Genomic DNA, 17,708 nt, shown 5'->3' on the forward strand with positions numbered 1-17,708 from the left:
TCCCTAAGCCTCCAACTCGTAGGATGCTGAAAATGTACCGTATAATTGGTAATGCCAAGTGCGCCTTTGGAAGAGCGTGGTAGAATCCACATTACATTTGGTGGTTAGTTGTCGGCAAGTCAAGGCGTTGTGGGACCAGGTGTAGAGTGCTTTCAAGAGGGGCAGTGGGGAACATCAGGCGAGCAAACTTACAGCTGCATTAATTTTGGTGGAATTTATGCCGGTGGGAAATACCGATCTTCATTCCGATCTCAAACTGTTTTTGTTGCTGACCAATTTGCGGCGTTGGAAAGAAAGCACACGTGAGTGTAGCCTGACTGTCTCATTGTTTCTGATAAATTTAAAGGCCTTTCAAGAAGTGTAAGCGTGGGTTTATGCGATGAAAGGTGGAACCGAGGAGCTCATGTCACTGTCGAGCGCAACTGAAAAGAAAGTGAGGGCGTTGTAGTTCCATGCAGCTATCAAGGTTCAGGTGAGCTTGTGGTCCTTATGTGTATGGGTGTTCTATAGAGAAGAGAGCTAGAAATGACCTCAGGATGGCACTAGATCGATAAAATATGTGTGCAGTGCGAGTGTGAAGGAGAGCGGGAGGCGTGGAGGGAGGATGAGCTCGAATGATAAAACTAACAACTGGCATTGATAGGCTGAATGATGTAAACGAAGATGATGCACGTGATGTGATAATGATATGTAACGGTGCCGCTGTGTCCTACGTAGGTCGCATAGAGTTTTCAGCTAGATATAGAAATGTTAGGACATTGAGGCCAATTAATGAGACCGGTGTAAAAATGACGTAATTTTGCAGCGAAAGCCTAAAATGCGACAATGCTCAGCACAGTCCACCGTACGCTCTAACGTCAACCGACCTGTAGCGATGATGATGTTTACCTTGAGGTGGGAGGCGTAGTCTGTCCTTCGCACGTGCACACCGACGAACGTCAGCCCTGTTCGGCCTCTGCTCACGTTCAGCAGCTGCAGCTGCGCGTCCCGAAATAGATCCGGCCTGGCACAGAGAGACGGAGGGGTTTATCACACACCGCGCTCATGGACCGCAGGGCCCGGGTTCGAGGCCAGGAGGGTGCTGGATTTATTGTGCACAGCACAACAGCCGACCGGGGTGATGTTCCGTTAGCAAAGATGGCCAGGCAGATTGGATGTGTAACGTGAAACAGAGCTGAAAGTTTCGAAGAGTACGGTGATACGTCCCAACTCATTCTCACACCACCAGCTGACCCTCCTGCCGCCCCCTCTCCCTTTTCAGCTGCCCTAGGCAAGATCCTCCTAAGCTTCTGACCCCTGACCCCGGCCCTCACCTGATGGCGAATTCGTCGCGCAGCTGGTGCCGGTAGCGCCAGAAGAGCCGCACGTGGTGCGGATACTGATCGATGCGCCAGCTGTGCGCGCGCCGCTCCTCGTCGCTGAGCTCCTCGAACGGGCCCACCAGGATCGGCGAGTGCTGCTCGGCACACGCGTCACTCACCACAGGGAGTGTCGTGTTGGGGGACACGTGACGTATGAAGCGCAGCAAGGACGGCGTGGCCACCGCCGTCAAGTTGTACCTGGCGGAGGTGGCGAGAGTCACATCGTGTCAAGACGGGTCATGGCGGGTCACGGCATGTCACGGCATGTCACGGCGAGTAACGGCGCGACGTTGCAGTAACGTAACGGAACGTTGTGGGACGCTTCGAGAGGTCACGGTAAGTCAAGAAAACACCGCAGTATGTATAGAAAATGCTTAGCTCAGGAAAACCTTGGAGTCAGGAAAATGCTTGGCTAGTCACATGGATTTTCCACTTAAGACTCAGCTAGTCACAATGACTCCCCACCTAAGACTCAGCTAGTCACAATGACTCTCCACCAGGGACTCAACTCGTCACGAGGACTTTCCACCTGGGACCCACCTCGTCACGAGGACTTTCCACCTGGGACCCACCTCGTCATCGTGGCTCCTCACCTGAGTCCCAGGGCGTAGATGGTGGCATACTCCGCCAGGTTGTTGCCCAGCCGTCCGGCCGAGTGGGCCGAGATCACCGGCGCAGCCGGACACTCCTGCCTGACGAGCGGGGTCGTCACAGCACCGTGACCTGAGCTGGGACTGCCCGTTGGCGACCTGCGTCACGGAAGAATAGCGGGGTTGTGAACGACACTTTCGATGTACTGTTTACGAAGAAGCGGGGTCGGTAGAGTGATGAGCTGCAGGGGCAGCTGGTTCCACCTCTGAGACAGTGCGGAAATTACTATTACATCGTTGCCACAATTTTCACAGAGGCTCCGTCGGAATTCTAACTGAATGAATGAAGCTGTCTTTTTTCCTGCCAGATGGATACCATAGGTGGGAAGAGAATTTCAAGACATTAAAAAATGCAGCATAAAGTCGTGTGGATAACTTAACTCAGCCGAACGTGTAGTTGTGCCGGAAGAGGTCAAGAAATCTGGCTGTCTGATCATGACGGAAGCCGATGTTGTGTGGATACCTGCCGAAGATGTCAGTGAGTAGCGACTCCTGATCTGAAAACAAAATCAATGCACAGTCTGGGTCGATCTCAAGAACCTTTTTACTGGTTGTTTTAGAAACTCAACTGCTTCTAGATCCAAACCATACATAGCTTGTAGCTGTGCTGATTCAGGCCTCCCGGCACCGGGTCAGTAGCTGACGGGTTATCGGCTGACCCAGTCAGCCATCAGCTGACTCATTCAGCCATCAGCTGCCTCGTCCCAAGGCCCGCGGCGGGCAGATATATGACCTATTTTGATATTTTCACAAGGCCATTGAAATGCTCTCGAGTCCAGAGGAAGTTGAAAGACCTTAGCCGTACTCGACGGGCAGTGTGAGTCACCTGACGCCCATGCATGCGCATCGCTGCTGTGTTGTAACAGACGAGGTTAACCGCCGGGTTGACCTGATCTAGAATGGCCCGACCGCGAGGGTCACGTTGTTTCCCCCCCCCCCCCCCCCCCCCCACCCCCACATCAGGGGCGGGCTACAGTGGCATGCATCTCATTAATAGCCATGGAATGTTATGTGACGGCTACGGCGCTGCTTGGAAAAATAAACCTCAAATTGCACCTGCTTGCTCTCCCCCTCCCACACCCATTAGCAGCCGGTGATGTTGGCCATGTAGCGTAGCAATATGCCTACATTTATGAGCCCGTGATGCCATGAAGGCCTAAATCATCGGCGTCGACCGGGCATCGTTCCCCTGGACGTGCGCTCTAATGTACAGCTCCCATATTACCCGATTAATGCATTGTCGTCGCAGCGATGGATGGTCTCTTGTGAGGCATGCATCTGTCGCCGGGCTGCTGTTGTCACCAAACTGGTTTTATTTAGAGGTACATATTGACCTCAGGTCAGCGCCTCATGTACCGCTTGGCAGAGGACTGGGATGCACAATCTTCGTCCAGCTCTCTTCCCTCCCTCCCTCCCTCCCTCCCTCCCTCCCTCCCTCCCTCCCTCCCTCCCTCCCTCGCTCCATCCTTCCCTCCTCCCCTCCCCTTTCACTCCCTCTTTCACTCTCTCTCTCTCTCCCTCGCTCTCCTGCTCCTTCCCTCTCTCCTTCCCTTCCTCCCTCCCTCCATCTTTCCTTCCCTCGCTCCATACCTCTCTCCTTTCCTCCCTCTTTCACTTCCTATTTCACTCCCTCACTCCTTTCTTTCCTCCCTCCTTCACTTCCTCCCTTTTTCCCCCACTTCCTCTTCCTCTCTCCCTCCTTCCCTCTCTCCCCGTCCCCACCTCAGACGGCGGTAGTGTGATGCGAGGCATCATGTCCTGCAGCAGGGACCGATGGGGCAGCTGGACGACCAGCAGCAGCGTGCCCCCGACAGCCGCCACCGCCAGCGTCAGGCACTGACGAGCTCTTTTCGCCGCCCACCAGCCTGCGGCGGTCACAGAACGCCGAGGTCAGACCACAGGTCACGTCAGGTCAGCGGTCAGATCGAGCCAGTTTCAGTTTCGTCTCGGAGGTATCACACGGATATGAAGCCGTATAATAAGGTCGTTAGTTCAAGTGTTTTGTAAACTTTTGCCTCGCGCGACGTAACCTGACGTCTACCGAGCTAAGTTCAAGTTTTGTAGGTCCTGAAATGGCTTCAAGTGGTTTTAAGTTGTTGTTTAGAAGTTAATGCTGTATTGCCCTGACCAGAGAAGAACCTTTCTAAAAAAGCTGGGGATATTCATTTATTATTGGGCTCATTCTTTGCACGCAGTGCTATGGACCTAATGTTCATGGACCTAATGTTCATGGACCTAATGTTCATGGACCTAATGTTCATGGAGCCTAATGTTCATGGACCTAATGTTCATGGACCTAATGTTCATGGACCTAATGTTCATGGACCTAATGCTCATGGACCTAATATTCACTGCTGGAAGCGGCGTACGCGGCAAGACCAAACGAAACATTAACAGAAGCACGGCATGATAGCTCAAGATGCTCTGTGTCACCTTGAACGTGTCCATCCAGAGAAGCTCGTGACATTTCTCAGGCTCCAAGTGAAGTCAGCCTCCAATTGGCCAGCGATTCACCTTAAACCTTGAAGTCAGCTTCCAACTGGTCAGCAGTGAATAACTGGCAAATCACCTTGCGTTGCACTACCAGGGGGCCAGAACATACAGACACCTCCAGCAAGCTGCAAATCCAGATGCTACATGGTTTTCAGGTCAGTCTCTTCAGTGCGCTTGAGAGCAAGATGACCGCCGTTGTTACCTCGCTGTCGGGATACCACTCACCTCACTGTCAGGACACCATTCACCTCGCTGTCGGGAAATCACTCACCTCACTGTCAGGATACCACTCACCTCGCTGTCGGGAAACCACGCACCTCACTGTCAGGATACCACTCACCTCGCTGTCGGAATACCACTCACCTCACTGTCGGAATACCATTAGCTTCATTGTCGAGATACCATTCACCTTGCCGTCGAGATACCACTCATCTGGCCGTCGAGATACCACTCAGCTCGCTGTCGGGATACTTCTAACCTCACTGTTGGAATACAACTCATTTTGCCGTCAGGATACCACTCATTTTGCTGTCAGAATACCACTCACTTTGCTGTCGGTATGCCACTCACCTCACTGTCGGGATACCATTTGCAATACTGTCGGGATACCACTCACCTCCGCATGCGAAGGGCCGCCAACCCATCGCGTCGTAAGACTGTCCGTGGCCCCGCGCGCCTGGTGACGGCCGGGCGGCACTGCTCCGGACTGGCAACTAGTCTTCCTCTACGTTCCACTGGCGCACCGGTGCCTCTCCCCCCCCCCCCCCCCCCCCCACCGTCGCTGCTCAGCGGGCGGCCCAGTTGCTCGCCGCTGCCTATCGGCGCCGCCCCAGATTTGCGCGAGAGCGCGTGTAGTTCCAATGGCACGGCAGCCGTAGTGTTGAAACGGGCTGCACGGTGGGTGCTAGTGTGTAACGCTTGGTGCGATTTGCAGTAATTTTATGGTCGCCGTTTTCACCAACAGTTACCAAAATGATGGTGCATAGATAAGGAAGAACACTGAACTTGTCCGAAGGGTAGACGTGGCAGTGAACTATTTCGTTCAGTAATGTGGCGCAAATCAGTGAAACATGAATGCTTTGAATGTGAGCTGATTCAGTTAGACTAACAGCTTGCTATTGTGCCAGAAGCCCTCGGTGTTTGAAGACTTTTCATATTTTCTGGAAACTGTTTTGATGCCCGTTATATCAGGCACCGAGCATCCCAGAGCACATGTAAAAACTGGATGAAATTCACTTCGCCTTCGTGTAACAACTGTTCAAGGCCGCTGCGTCTAGATTTCAGATTCAGATGTGGATTCATCAAGAATCCAAAATCGTAGCGTCTCTGCCTGACACGTCAATAAAAATAACACCTTAAGGATACAAACCTGGCAATCACTTACGAAACACGAAGCGCACACACGAACACCTCAGCGACGTCTTAACAGGATCGCGAGTTTCAAATCTCCATGGAATGCTGATATGTATGGATGCATGCAGATCACTTTTGGAACGGCTTAGCACACCAACCCGGCCGGATAAACGGTCGGCGCATGCCTGCTTCAGTTCAAGCTGTGTTACTGTGTTACAGAGGCCGCGTTACGCGATTCGCATTCCGAGTGCTGCAGCCGTGTAGATCGCGAGCTACTGGCCCGCTGGCTTCGGTGATGTACTCGTCAGTGCCAGCCTGGTAACTCGTTGGACTTTGCAAACGGGGAGTGGGTGGAGGGGTGGGGGGGGGGGGTGGGGGGGGGGGGGTTACTCGGCTAATTCGGCCGCTCGCAGCCAACCGAGCCGCTCAGTGACATTTGATATTTGATCGCAACGCATGGGACCGCTGATCGCTCGCACAAAAGAGCACGATCTTCTGCGTGAGAGCGATCTGTGTCACGCCACGCGATCTGTGCGCGCTCATGCAGCAACGGGACGATGGAGGGAAAAGGGCCCGCCATGGCCGGCCTGCTCGGGTGACACGGCAGCGGCTGCGCTCGCATCACAAGCCGCTGCCTCCACCGGAGACGCTGACCCAGCCGGCAGTGCAGCGACCCCGAACTGCACTGCATTCGACGCACTGACGGACACGCCCCGAAGCGCCCTCACGCCGTTCATTCCTGGAATGAACCCGAAGTTCAGCGACCTACTGACAGTCACAAGCACCTCTATTCGGGCCGCACCCGACACCGTGCTCACAGTCACTTGTCCGGTACCCTCACACGTGTAGCTGTCTCCACTTTCTCAAGCCAGTCCATTTTGCCGAAATAGCTTGTAATGAGACGCCAAGTGTTTCACTACAACTTCTCTGTATTTTGGTCTCGCACCACAGCAGGCCCTGACGGTGCACCTAGCCTCTCCGCTCTCCCCACGGCGACTCCCCACAGCGGGGGCCGCGAGCCGAGACCGTGCGAACTGCGGCGGCGGCGCGCATCTGCCGCGCAGCCGGGGCCGGCCTGCGAACCTGACCACGCGCCGCGCCCCGCCCCAGCAGGAGCGCAGGGACACATACAACTGCACTACGAACATTGACCTAACCTACCTCAAAGCCTGATCTCTCCTCGGGTGTTGGTCACTTGAATTTGCGTCCTTGATGGAATATTTTTAAAAGAATACATTTCGTATATTTCAAATTAGTTTATTGCAGGGGAAATGCCTTCCCATTTCAAGTGAATGTGAGCCGTTTTTATGAAAAGCTTAGAAGGGGATGTAGTTTAGAGAAGATATCTTAGAAAATCTTCGTGAGGGATCACTGATGACCACCGCTGTTGCTGATCGTATTGTGTGACTACCTCAGTCGCGTTTATGCGACAAATACACTTGCCACTGCTAAGGAAATCGCCAACGTGACTGGTGTTTCACCCCGGCTCTGCGTGTATGAACCGTTCGTAGTTTGCTCAGGGATTCTCATCATACCCAACGTGTTTGTTCGCAGCGGTTACCTGACCTCTCCGGCGAAACATACTGCTCCAAGCGGGCTATGCACACCAGGTGCACCGCTAACAACACACTGTCGGTTTACCGAGGTGCACCACGTGCAGGCACGTGCCACGTTTACCGGAGTCTGAGCGCGAGTACGACTTTCCTGCTAACCAGTCGCTGGATGCTCTGGCTCTCAGGCAACGTTCTTGTCGCCATCCAGAGCGTGGATGTTGCAGCGGAGTTGGGTGAGAGGTGCAATAGGAAAAAAACAACCACATACACACACACACGCGCGCGCGCGCGCACACACACACACACACACACACACACACGCACACACACACACACACATACGCACACACACACACACACACACACACACACACACACACACACACACGCGCGCGCACATACACACAAGTCTGTCTCACGTAGTGGCTTGACACTGCTTCAGTGGCCTTCCGCTTCAGCCACTGCATTGACTCATGCCCTGATCCGTCGTTATAGTGCGGACTGGGGGGGGGGGGGGGATCGGTGCGAACCCCTACCGTTTACAAATCAAGACAGGTAGAGATCAGCGGAAAGCACCAAGGGGTTGGTTTCAATAAGGTCTCGTGATTATCAACAAGTTGTGCACTGCTTAGCCAATAATTGACCCCATTACACCGCAATTCCGCAATACAGCAAGTTTTCCCGCAATTCGACTTTATCCGCTTTACGTGCATATACATACGATGTGATCCCTTGTAGCAACACGAAATCTAAACAGGCGTGTTTCGTGTTTAACTATGCTGTATATTTGTGTCCGTTGTGAATATGCATAATCATGATATATGACTCCGTTAATGTAGTCATGTCGGCCCACCGCGCACCTTCCGCAGAGTCTTCTGTTGCGGCTCGCTGCCCGAGCCGGCCGGAGATCGCCGTGCAGTGACCCTCAGAAACCGCCGCTGCTCCGACAGCGGTATGCTCCATAGGCTAATGGAGGCTTGTGTACGATTGTACCACATGCCGGAGAGGCAGCCTCAAAAGATTAGGAGTTTGCATCTTCCCCGTACCAGGGCGAAGGTCAATGCAGAGGTCATGACCTTAGGACTGTGCTGGCTGCCCGTAACGGTCTGAATACTCCACATTCAATGGCTTGTTAGCAAAATAAGTCACATGGCTTTTTATACAAAATCTCATTATCTCGTGAGCAAAATCTGATTACCCCGCGAACTGAATCGCATTATCTCGTATTAAAAGCTCCAGACAGGTACAGGGCAACCGGAAGCATCAGACAACACGTCTGCAGCACCCTGTCTCCAGTTCGGACACAAGGGTATGTTGAAAGCATTGGGATGCTTGGCAGGTGGACCGTGCTGGGCCTCGCAACCTGCCAGGCGCACCAGTGACGTCACCGTGACTGGCCGTCCACTCCCACTTTCTGCCGAACTGCACAGTATCGCGCTGAGGCGACACACCGTTAGCATATTTTTTACGCACATGCGTTTCCTAGCAACCGCTGTCAGCGGTGATGGAAATAGTGATGACCAAAATCGCTCAGCTAATGATGTCCTGGCAAAAATGTTTCACAGTTCGTTTAACAGCTAAGGCTCCCCTGGCTGTCGGCCGTCCCATCGGCTTTGCGCAGCAGCAAGTATCGGTGGTGATTCACAAGCATGCCGAGTAGCAAGCAGACGATCAGTTGGGTGTTGGCTGCGCGGGTTGCGGCCGCCTCTGACCAGTAGCAGCCACGTCAGGGTGGTGGCCCGCCATTTCGGCCTCCGTTTTATCAGAAAGAGGCATCTACATTTTGATACCATGTTCTATCCGAAGGAATGGCCTATATTTTGTGACTGTTTTTGTCGCAGGAAAAAATCCGTCTAGGGGTGTTGCACCTTGTTTTGGGAGATAGCATTTCGAGGTCCCGAATTTGTTTCTGCCCAAAATAGTGCAACAACTCATCTTTCGAAAAGAAGGACGCAAAATCAAAGCATGAGAAAAAACTGTGGCCGCGGGCCATGCGTTCAAATTCGAATAGGGAAGGGGCACGGAAATAGACACACGGTCACAGGAGAGACACATAGACACTGGGGGAGGGGGGAGCACGCCATTGCTGGACAGAGATCAGAGAACATCAGAGATCCGAGATCTCAGCGATCCGAGACCCGAGGAGATCGGACATCGCCAGCATGCGGTGAGAGGACCACACAGCCACTGGAAAGGGTACACAGTCACCGGTCTGGACTATCCGACGCTGGTCAGCGTCCCACGAAGCGCAGAAACGCGGTCGCTAGGAGGCAGCCACCATACACAGCCAATGGATCGGATCATCAGAGGGCCACCTGGACCAAACACCACCTTTAATGACCTTCAATGAACCTCTCATCAGCCATGCCCGCATCCTAAGCGACAAACATCTGACTCTGATAAGATAAGTTCGACTTCAGTAAAATTAATCAGCTCCAATGTACTCTCCCCAATCAGTTCGCACTCTTATCCATTCATATCAGAGCGCCGCTGTCATGATAGCACTGCGACACTGGCCACCAGCCGACGCCCACTGTCGGGGGCAGAGCGTGCGAAGTGCAGGTCGGTGAGGGGGCTCAGCCGCGACCGGCGATTGCATGTGGCCTCGGCTCGCCAACGCCAGTCCGTCCGTGGCGACGCGTGGAGGGTACGTCCGCGAGGATCCGCGAGTGGTGTAACCCACGGGAAGCGGCGTCGCTATGAAGATCCTCGGCATCCAGTTCGCCCCGTGGCGCATCCCCTGGCAGCGGCGCCTGCAGACCTCCGTCGTCGCTTCCTGGATCTCCACGTTCGTGTTCATGGGCCTGGGCGGGCTGCTGCTGCTGGCGTACCTGCTGCTGTTCACGCGCTTCTGGTGGGTCTCGGTGGCGTACGCCGGCTGGTTCTGGTACGACAAGGACGCGTGCAACCGCGGCGGCCGGCGCTGGCAGTGGGTGCGGCGCTGGCAGCTCTGGCGCCACTTCCGCGACTACTTCCCCGTGCGCCTGGTGAAGACGTGCGACTTCAGTCCGGACGAGAACTACCTGGTCGGCTCGCACCCGCACGGCGTGCTCTGCGCCGGCGCCTTCTGCAACTTCTGCACGGAGGGAAACGACTTCTCCGGCACGTTCCCCGGCATCACGCCGCACATGCTCACGCTCGAGGGCAACTACTCGCAGCCGTTCTACCGCGAGTTGTTCATGGCCACGGGTGGCGTGGCGGCCACCAAGCGCTCGATGGAGTACCTGCTCTCGCTGCCCACGCGGGGTCATATGCTGGTGCTCGTGGTCGGTGGCGCCCCCGAGGCGCTGATGGCTCGTCCAGGAGTCAGCCAGCTCTACATCAACCGCCGCAAGGGCTTCATCAAGATCGCGCTCCGCTTCGGCGTCTCCCTGGTGCCCGTCTTCCACTTCGGCGAGACGGACGTCTACACGCAGGTGTGGAACCCGGAGGGCTCGCGCCTACGCCGCTGGCAGGAGTGGCTGATGCACTACATCGGCTTGGCCCCCGTGCTCTTCCTGGGGCGCGGCATGCTCCAGTACAACTTCGGCATCGTGCCCTTCCGCCGGCCCGTCACCACGGTCCTGGGACGGCCGATCCCCGTGCAGAAGAGCGCCGACCCCAGCCAGCAGCAGATAGACGAGCTGCACGAGCGCTACAAGGTGGCGCTGAAGGAGCTCTACGACACGCATCGGCACAAATACGCGCTGGATCCGACCGTGGAGCTGGAGTTTAAGTGAAGGCGGCCGGGCGTGAGTCGCTCGCAGTTGATGAACGTCCACTACCGCTGGTGTTCTTTTGTAGTAAGCCTGCGTGTCCGAGTGTTAAGTCTTTCAGTGTGTGGGATGTCGCATGCATTTATTGAAACGGAAATGTTGTAGCGTACTGGCAGATAGGTGGTGGCTTTTCAGCACCACCCACGTTAAGCCGTGATGTTGTCATTGTGACGCTTACTGCGATGTCGAAATCGGCTGTTTGTTGTGGTTGTAGTCGTATCTTAGTGTCTTGATAAAACGGGTCTGGTGCCCAATTGAGCCTGGATTGAGAGCGTCAGGCAAGGCTCATTGGAGCGTAGCTGGCACAGAATTGTTACGGGTGCTTCGAAAAGAGCTTCTAGGACTTTTCTAAGACTGCCGTGCCAAAACAGCCTCAGGACAACAGTATATCACATGGTGAAGGCCGTTTGCTACCTCGCCAGGCAGTCCCTGGTAAAACTGAAAGCGACTCCGCACAGGTAGTTGTCTACTCATCAGGCATACCAATGATACATACATGCCAAAGAGTATCCACTACCGGGCGGATTTCACCCCGAGAGTATTCACTACCAGGCAGATTTCACTCCGAAAGCATCCGCTGCCAGGCAGACTCCACCTTGGGAATATGCACTACCAGATAGGATTTTGGAACCGACAGTATCCATTGCCAGACAAACTTTACCCGAGGGTATCCTTTACTTAGTAGACTCCACCCTGGGAATGCCCAAGACCAGGCAGACTAACCCCGAGAGCATTTACTACCAAGCAGAATCCACCCTTGGAGTATCCACTACCAGATATGACTTCACGTCGGTAGTGTCCACTTCCAGACAGACTTTCCGCGGGAGTATCCACTACCAAGAAGGCTAACACCTAGAAGTATCCAGCACCAGCCAGACTCCACCCCGAGAGTATCCAATGCCAGATATGACTTCACACCGAGAGGGTCGACTACCGAGCGGACTCCACTCCGGGAGCCCTGCTCAACAGACGGACTCCACTCCGGGAGTCCTGCTCAACAGACAGACTCCATCCCGGGAACCCCACTTACCAGGCTGACTCTACCCCGGGAACCCCGCTCACTAGACAGACTCTACCCCGGGAACCCCGCTTACTAGACAGACTCCACCCCGGGAACCCCGCTCACTAGACAGACTCCACCCCGGGAACCCCGTTCACGAATGATTTCGGAGAAGATATGGCAAATAAGGTTATGTTGGCTGCTAAATACCATCAAAATTAAGCCCGACACCTGATTTCAAGGTTGGTGATGGCTAGATCGTTTTCGGCGGCTAGCGGGTAAGTTGATGTAATCAGCTGACGGCACATGACTAATACTGACTATATATATATATATATATATATATATATATATATATATATATATATATATATATATATATATATAATACCAAGGGTTTTTGTTTGGCTGAAATGAAGGCATGCATTTGAAGGCATTTGGCTCAAATGAATGCATACAAAATGTGGTAGGATTTAAGACGCATTAAAAACGTGATACGTATGATTGTCACAAAAATCAAAACTGACAGAAATGACATACGATGTCGGCACCGCGAAAATTTTCTTCCGACAGTTGCGCTTACAAGGCTCATCGGAACATATCCGGCTTGCTGCTCTGCAGATAAGGCGCCAAAGACAATTATCACTGTTTAGATCTCGGACTTGTACATCTTAAATATTTTACCCATTCCCGCACGCACGACCCGGCGAAAAGCCGTCGTCCTCGGAAGTGCTGTCGCTCGCAAACAAATGCGGGGTTATCGGCAGCAGCGTAAGGTACTTCTGGCTTCTTTGGAATAACCCAGGACGAATGTGGAGGGCCCCGGACCGGTCAAGAGGCCCAGTCTATTAACATTGAGGTCTGCGTCAACAGCGCAGGTCCTGCGATAAAACGGGAAAATCCAAGATCAATAGAGGCTGCAGCAGAGCGACCGAGAGATCGTGGGTACAGCGGCAGGTCAGCAAAGAGACTTCTGTCAACAGTGTAGGGTCCTCAGAGCAAACTGAAAAAAACTATGACCGATGTACACGTGCCCAAGACCGATGCGGCAGGCCACCGCCCGACCAAGAGTGACCGGGCAGGTTCTCAGAAAGGGTACCGACATGTCCAGGGTCATCTGAAAATGCGAGGAAATGGATGGAGGCCAATATAGAGGACCCCTGAAACATCGAGTGCCTTGGTGCCTTAACTTATGTGGACCCCAGCAACAACATAGAACTCTCCGAGCAAGTGTGGAAAACCCGACACCAATGTGAATGGCCCCTGAACAACCGAGATTACCCCTGTAGTTTGAGATATGGGGCCTCTGATGCTAACGCATGAGTCTTTAGGGCGAATGGGAAGGATCCCTGGAGGCCCCCGAGCGATCAAAAGTGCCGCAACAGACAAGCACATTGGGACCCGACAACAAAGTGGGGCCCTCCAAGCAAGTACAAAGAAATAAAGGGCTTGGCGGAGGGCTCCTTAGTGATCGGATTGACCTGGCAAGTTGACAAATAGGACCCCCGGCAAGGGTTAGGTTCTCTGGATAGCGAAGTGAGCCTTAAAACCATCTTTATCACTATTCTCTCAATCAGTAAACAATTATTTGTGTCTGTATATGTACTCTTCAATTTCGGTTGCGCTATTCTTGTTTGCCGGGAGGTTTGAAGACAACCAATTTTGTTGGCTTGTGTTGAAGAAAACTGGGTCTGTCAGACTAGTTATGGACCTCTTCGGTTATGAACACCTTTGGGCCTAAGGGCGAAACATGGCCCGTGGCCTCCTCTGGATCCACCACTGAATACACCAGTTCCCCCTCTAATGCGGGTTCCTCTGACTTGGCAGTTGGCCCCAAATCTACGTAAGTCGAACGTTAAGAGGCACATTATTGTTCCTGGGCCAGGCCTGAATGGCCATTACTTCCCAACGCGGATTGTCTTCCGGTTCCCACTTTAGTGGCACGGGGCGGAATCACCCGGTCGATCCGGAAGCCCTTGGAGGGATACATCCTATCACATTGGTCTCATCAATGCGCGAGAGGCCTTCTGGCCCGCGCAGTTGACACCGGATCGACGTAAGAACTGTTATTATCGCAAGAAGATCCTTATCTCCACAGGTGGTCCCATAAGTGGCGCAGAGACTCCAGTTCACATTTTCAACCGGCTTTAGCTGAAAGGTGATGGGTGGCCCCGAATTTCACATAGGATCATAAGATCACATACTTACTCCTTCCCTCAATTTTCGTGTAAAATCTACGTTTTTGTGTTCTTCCTAGCACAAATGTAGCTTTTGGTTGGTTGGGCCCCAGCCCCAGACTCCCGTTTCACGCTTGCAATTCTGATTTGTCTCTCCCATGACAAACGGTTACTTTTATCTCGCGTTGCAACCGCCGCTTGCGTAATACCCTGCTAATGAGATACTTGGCTCTAAATGACGTCATGCTTAGGTGTTTGCCAGTCCGTACAACGTCATAAGTAGAGAAACACGCTTGATCTTCACATCTTTAGGAGAGTTGTCATCAGGAGCATGGATAATATGTTTCATAGAACTGACTTAGTGGTCTGGTTGGTCTTGCAGTGATGTCATCATCAGCTGATTTGACGGCGCATTATTTGCACTCAATGCCATGAGTGTGCCGCATCCACCAGCAATTTTGCATCCGGACAGCATCATCAGCCGCAAGGTAAATGCCATTATGTATTTATAGATTCTTAACGGCTAGATATTCAACCCATGATGGAGGAGTAGCGCATTGAATCTAGTTATGAAAGGAGCATCCATCCATGGTACTGAAAAGAAGCCATGGTCAGCAATCGCAGGGCACAAGTTGACGGACTAAGTTGTGTACTAATCTGTGCATTTAGGCCCATGTGACCAAATATTTTGACTAAGATTTTTATCAGCAAGGTATTACGGGTGTTTCGACTGAAACACAAGCATTTTTATTATGATGCTGGTACACTTTATCTCAGAAAATCAACTCAGGAGCTGTAGTTTTCCACTAGTTTGTGCTGGTTTTGACTAGCAAAGAAAACACGGGTGGGAGAGCGGGAATTAGTTTAAGGCTGCTGAAATGAAGTAACAATAATAAAAGTGCCAAAGTGCACCTTAATGTTTGATGCTACCATTGATATGGTAGCAAGGCATGGTTTTAGCTCTTGTGTGCACCTGTAGCAGCTGCTATAAGAAACAGCCTGGCTGTTAGAGTTAATTCATGGATGATTTCAACCTAGACTAGGTATTTATTCAATGCTGACTTGTAAGCATCTTCAGCATAATTAATCCCATCTCACACCCCTGCTGCAATAGCTGACATTGACCAGCTAGATCAATATAGTTGCACATCCAGTATAGCAATACAGAACATCTAGGCATAGACACTGATTGGTGTAGACCCTTGGGCAGCGGGCTTGGGGCAGCTGTGTGAGAACAGTCCCCTGCACCACAGTTGATCCATGCTCACTCCTCTTGCCACTTGTGTCATAGAGAAGGGGAGGAGCTATTGGTTGCCTGCTCCTGCTCCTTTTTGCTGCTTGAATGACCAGTCAGGCTGGGTTGAACATGGTGGAGTAACTTCTTAACTGGTGAATGGTGAGCTGCTGACTGGTGGGCAGTGAGCTGCTTATTGATGAGTGGTGAGCTGCTGAGTTGTGAGCATAAGGGCAGAGCCCTGTGAATGTAAGGAGAGAGTAGCAGAACCACTGACTTTCCAAACAGTTGTCTTGATTCTTCCTTTATGCCATTGTCACACTGTTCGAAGATTTCAGAGCATCAATGTGTAGCAATTTGCTCTGTCCTCTTGGCATAACTCCAGTGCTATTTGTGGGGTGCTAAAGATTTGAAGACTGAGGAAAACTCAACCAATTATGTGCTTAGCTGGTAGGCTCTGTTATCTACAAAATGGAGAGCTGCTTTCTCTCCTGGGTGCTCTATGCTCATTGTGGGGGTTGTGGTAAATTGGGGTGTCAGGCTGTCACTGCTGACATGTCAGGCAGTGTCACTGCTGACAGACTATGTCACCGCTGGTGTGTCAGGCGGGTTCCCATGCAGTCGTGGTGGCATCTCAGCCACCCGCTGCTACCAGCGACCCAGCAACGGGGTCTTGTTAGCATGCTTTATAAACAAATTTTCCGCCGCGATTAACTTTGCGGCGGAAAATCTCCCAAACATTTGGCGCTCGGCCAAATTTTCCCCGCACCTACTTCTTTCCACCAATCACAAGTCTCGCCAGTGGTGGATCCACGAGGGGGGGGGGGGGGCACGGCACAATGTTGTGGCCTCCGCACCGCATCGCATCGCATCGCATCGCATCGCATAGCACCGCACCGCACCGCGCCGCTCCGCACTACACTCGGCCGGAAGTTTCATCCCACGTCTCCTCGCGCGAACGGCGTCGTGCTTGTGCTCAGGTCTAAAACCTGAAGCTATTTTTGTGCTATGGTGAATTGTAATTCAGAAGCATTCGCTATCCAGGCTATGACTTGAAGGTGGTGGAGCAGACGAGTTTCGCGCCACTGCGTGTGTGTCGCACCAAACAGTGTGTTTGGAAGCAATGAACGCGTCTATCACCACTCTTACGCCCAGCGTACTTCCATACCATCTTCCGCACTGCGTGATTCACCACGCCGTGCAAGCCCAGCTCCCGCGCCGAAGAACAAACCCCGCGGGCCAGACGCGGCCAAGCGCACCATCGCGTCTGAGAAGCGCGCCGCCGCGGCTGTCTGCGGGCCGCCGCGCGCTGGGCCTCGGCCGTCCCTTTGTGCCGGCGCGGTGTATCGGTTACGGCGCGGCGTGCGCCGCCGTGCCTGCCGCGTGCGGCCGCGGCGCACCGTCACGCCGCGGCGCCAGGCGGCGATGGCCGCCCGGTGCAGAGGGGGTGACAGGCGGACTGGAGCGCAGGCTGCTGTTGGTGCGCTGGGCCAGCTGGTGTAACGCGTGGTGAGCGCGGCCGCGCTGGTCTGCTGTGTTGACGTGCGCGACTGTGCGCTGGCCTGCTGTGCTGACGTGCGCGACTGTACGCTGGCTGCTGTGCTGACGTGCGCGACTGTAAGCGGGCTGCTGTGCGCTTGACCCTCTCCTGTGGTGGCTGCTGGTGTACCCGAGGAGGCGGTTTCAGTTTTTTAAACGCTGTCATGGCGTTGCTTTCGTTGCCCGTGACGTGACATAGACGTGGGAAATATGCAATGCTTTCGTAGCCTTTTCGGAGCAGCCGGCGGCGTCTCCGTCGGCGTCCACGCTTTTAACGTGACAGCCTCTGGCGCTATGGCGTGAATCGCTTGGCCGCGATGCAACCGGACCCTCTGTTTTTAGGCCGCTCCTATCCCCCGGTTGGCGCCCTTCGCACGGCCGCCAGCCTCAGACGTTCACGCGGTAATGGCTTCATTAACCGCGTTCGCAGACGGCAGCCTAGCTCCGCCCGTCCTCTTCACTGGTACTTGCAACATTGAGGCTAATTCTGCCGGTCTGCGCGGCGGTGATAAAGGTGCAAATGTCGCCGCGAGGAATGTGCTGATTCTCTTATCCACTTGTTTGTTACCCCCCTCCCCTTGTTTCAGGTTGGC

At 53.4% G+C, this 17,708-nt stretch overlaps 2 protein-coding genes across 2 annotated transcripts; one reads left to right on the forward strand and one right to left on the reverse strand.

The window, feature by feature from the left end:
- Positions 1–372: 372 nt before the first annotated feature.
- LOC119104706 (galactoside alpha-(1,2)-fucosyltransferase 1-like) lies at positions 373–5,148 on the reverse strand. Its single transcript, XM_037228423.1, has 6 exons — positions 5,121–5,148; positions 3,734–3,876; positions 1,955–2,049; positions 1,314–1,559; positions 867–1,003; positions 373–422 (listed from the first exon to the last, which is right to left on the reverse strand). The coding sequence occupies exons 1-6, from the start codon at positions 5,146–5,148 to the stop codon at positions 373–375; spliced, it is 699 nt and encodes a 232-aa protein (XP_037084318.1).
- A 4,826-nt stretch (positions 5,149–9,974) lies between these two features.
- Positions 9,975–11,384, forward strand: LOC119104597 (2-acylglycerol O-acyltransferase 2-A). The gene has a single exon (XM_037228319.1). It carries the CDS (start codon positions 10,110–10,112, stop codon positions 11,127–11,129), a length of 1,020 nt encoding a protein of 339 aa, XP_037084214.1. The 5' UTR covers positions 9,975–10,109; the 3' UTR covers positions 11,130–11,384.
- The last annotated feature ends 6,324 nt before the right edge of the window (positions 11,385–17,708 follow it).

This window comes from Pollicipes pollicipes, unplaced genomic scaffold (genome assembly GCF_011947565.3).
Source record: "Pollicipes pollicipes isolate AB1234 unplaced genomic scaffold, Ppol_2.1 Scaffold_6052;HRSCAF=7182_pilon_pilon_pilon, whole genome shotgun sequence".
In the NCBI taxonomy this organism is placed as follows: domain Eukaryota; kingdom Metazoa; phylum Arthropoda; class Thecostraca; order Pollicipedomorpha; family Pollicipedidae; genus Pollicipes; species Pollicipes pollicipes.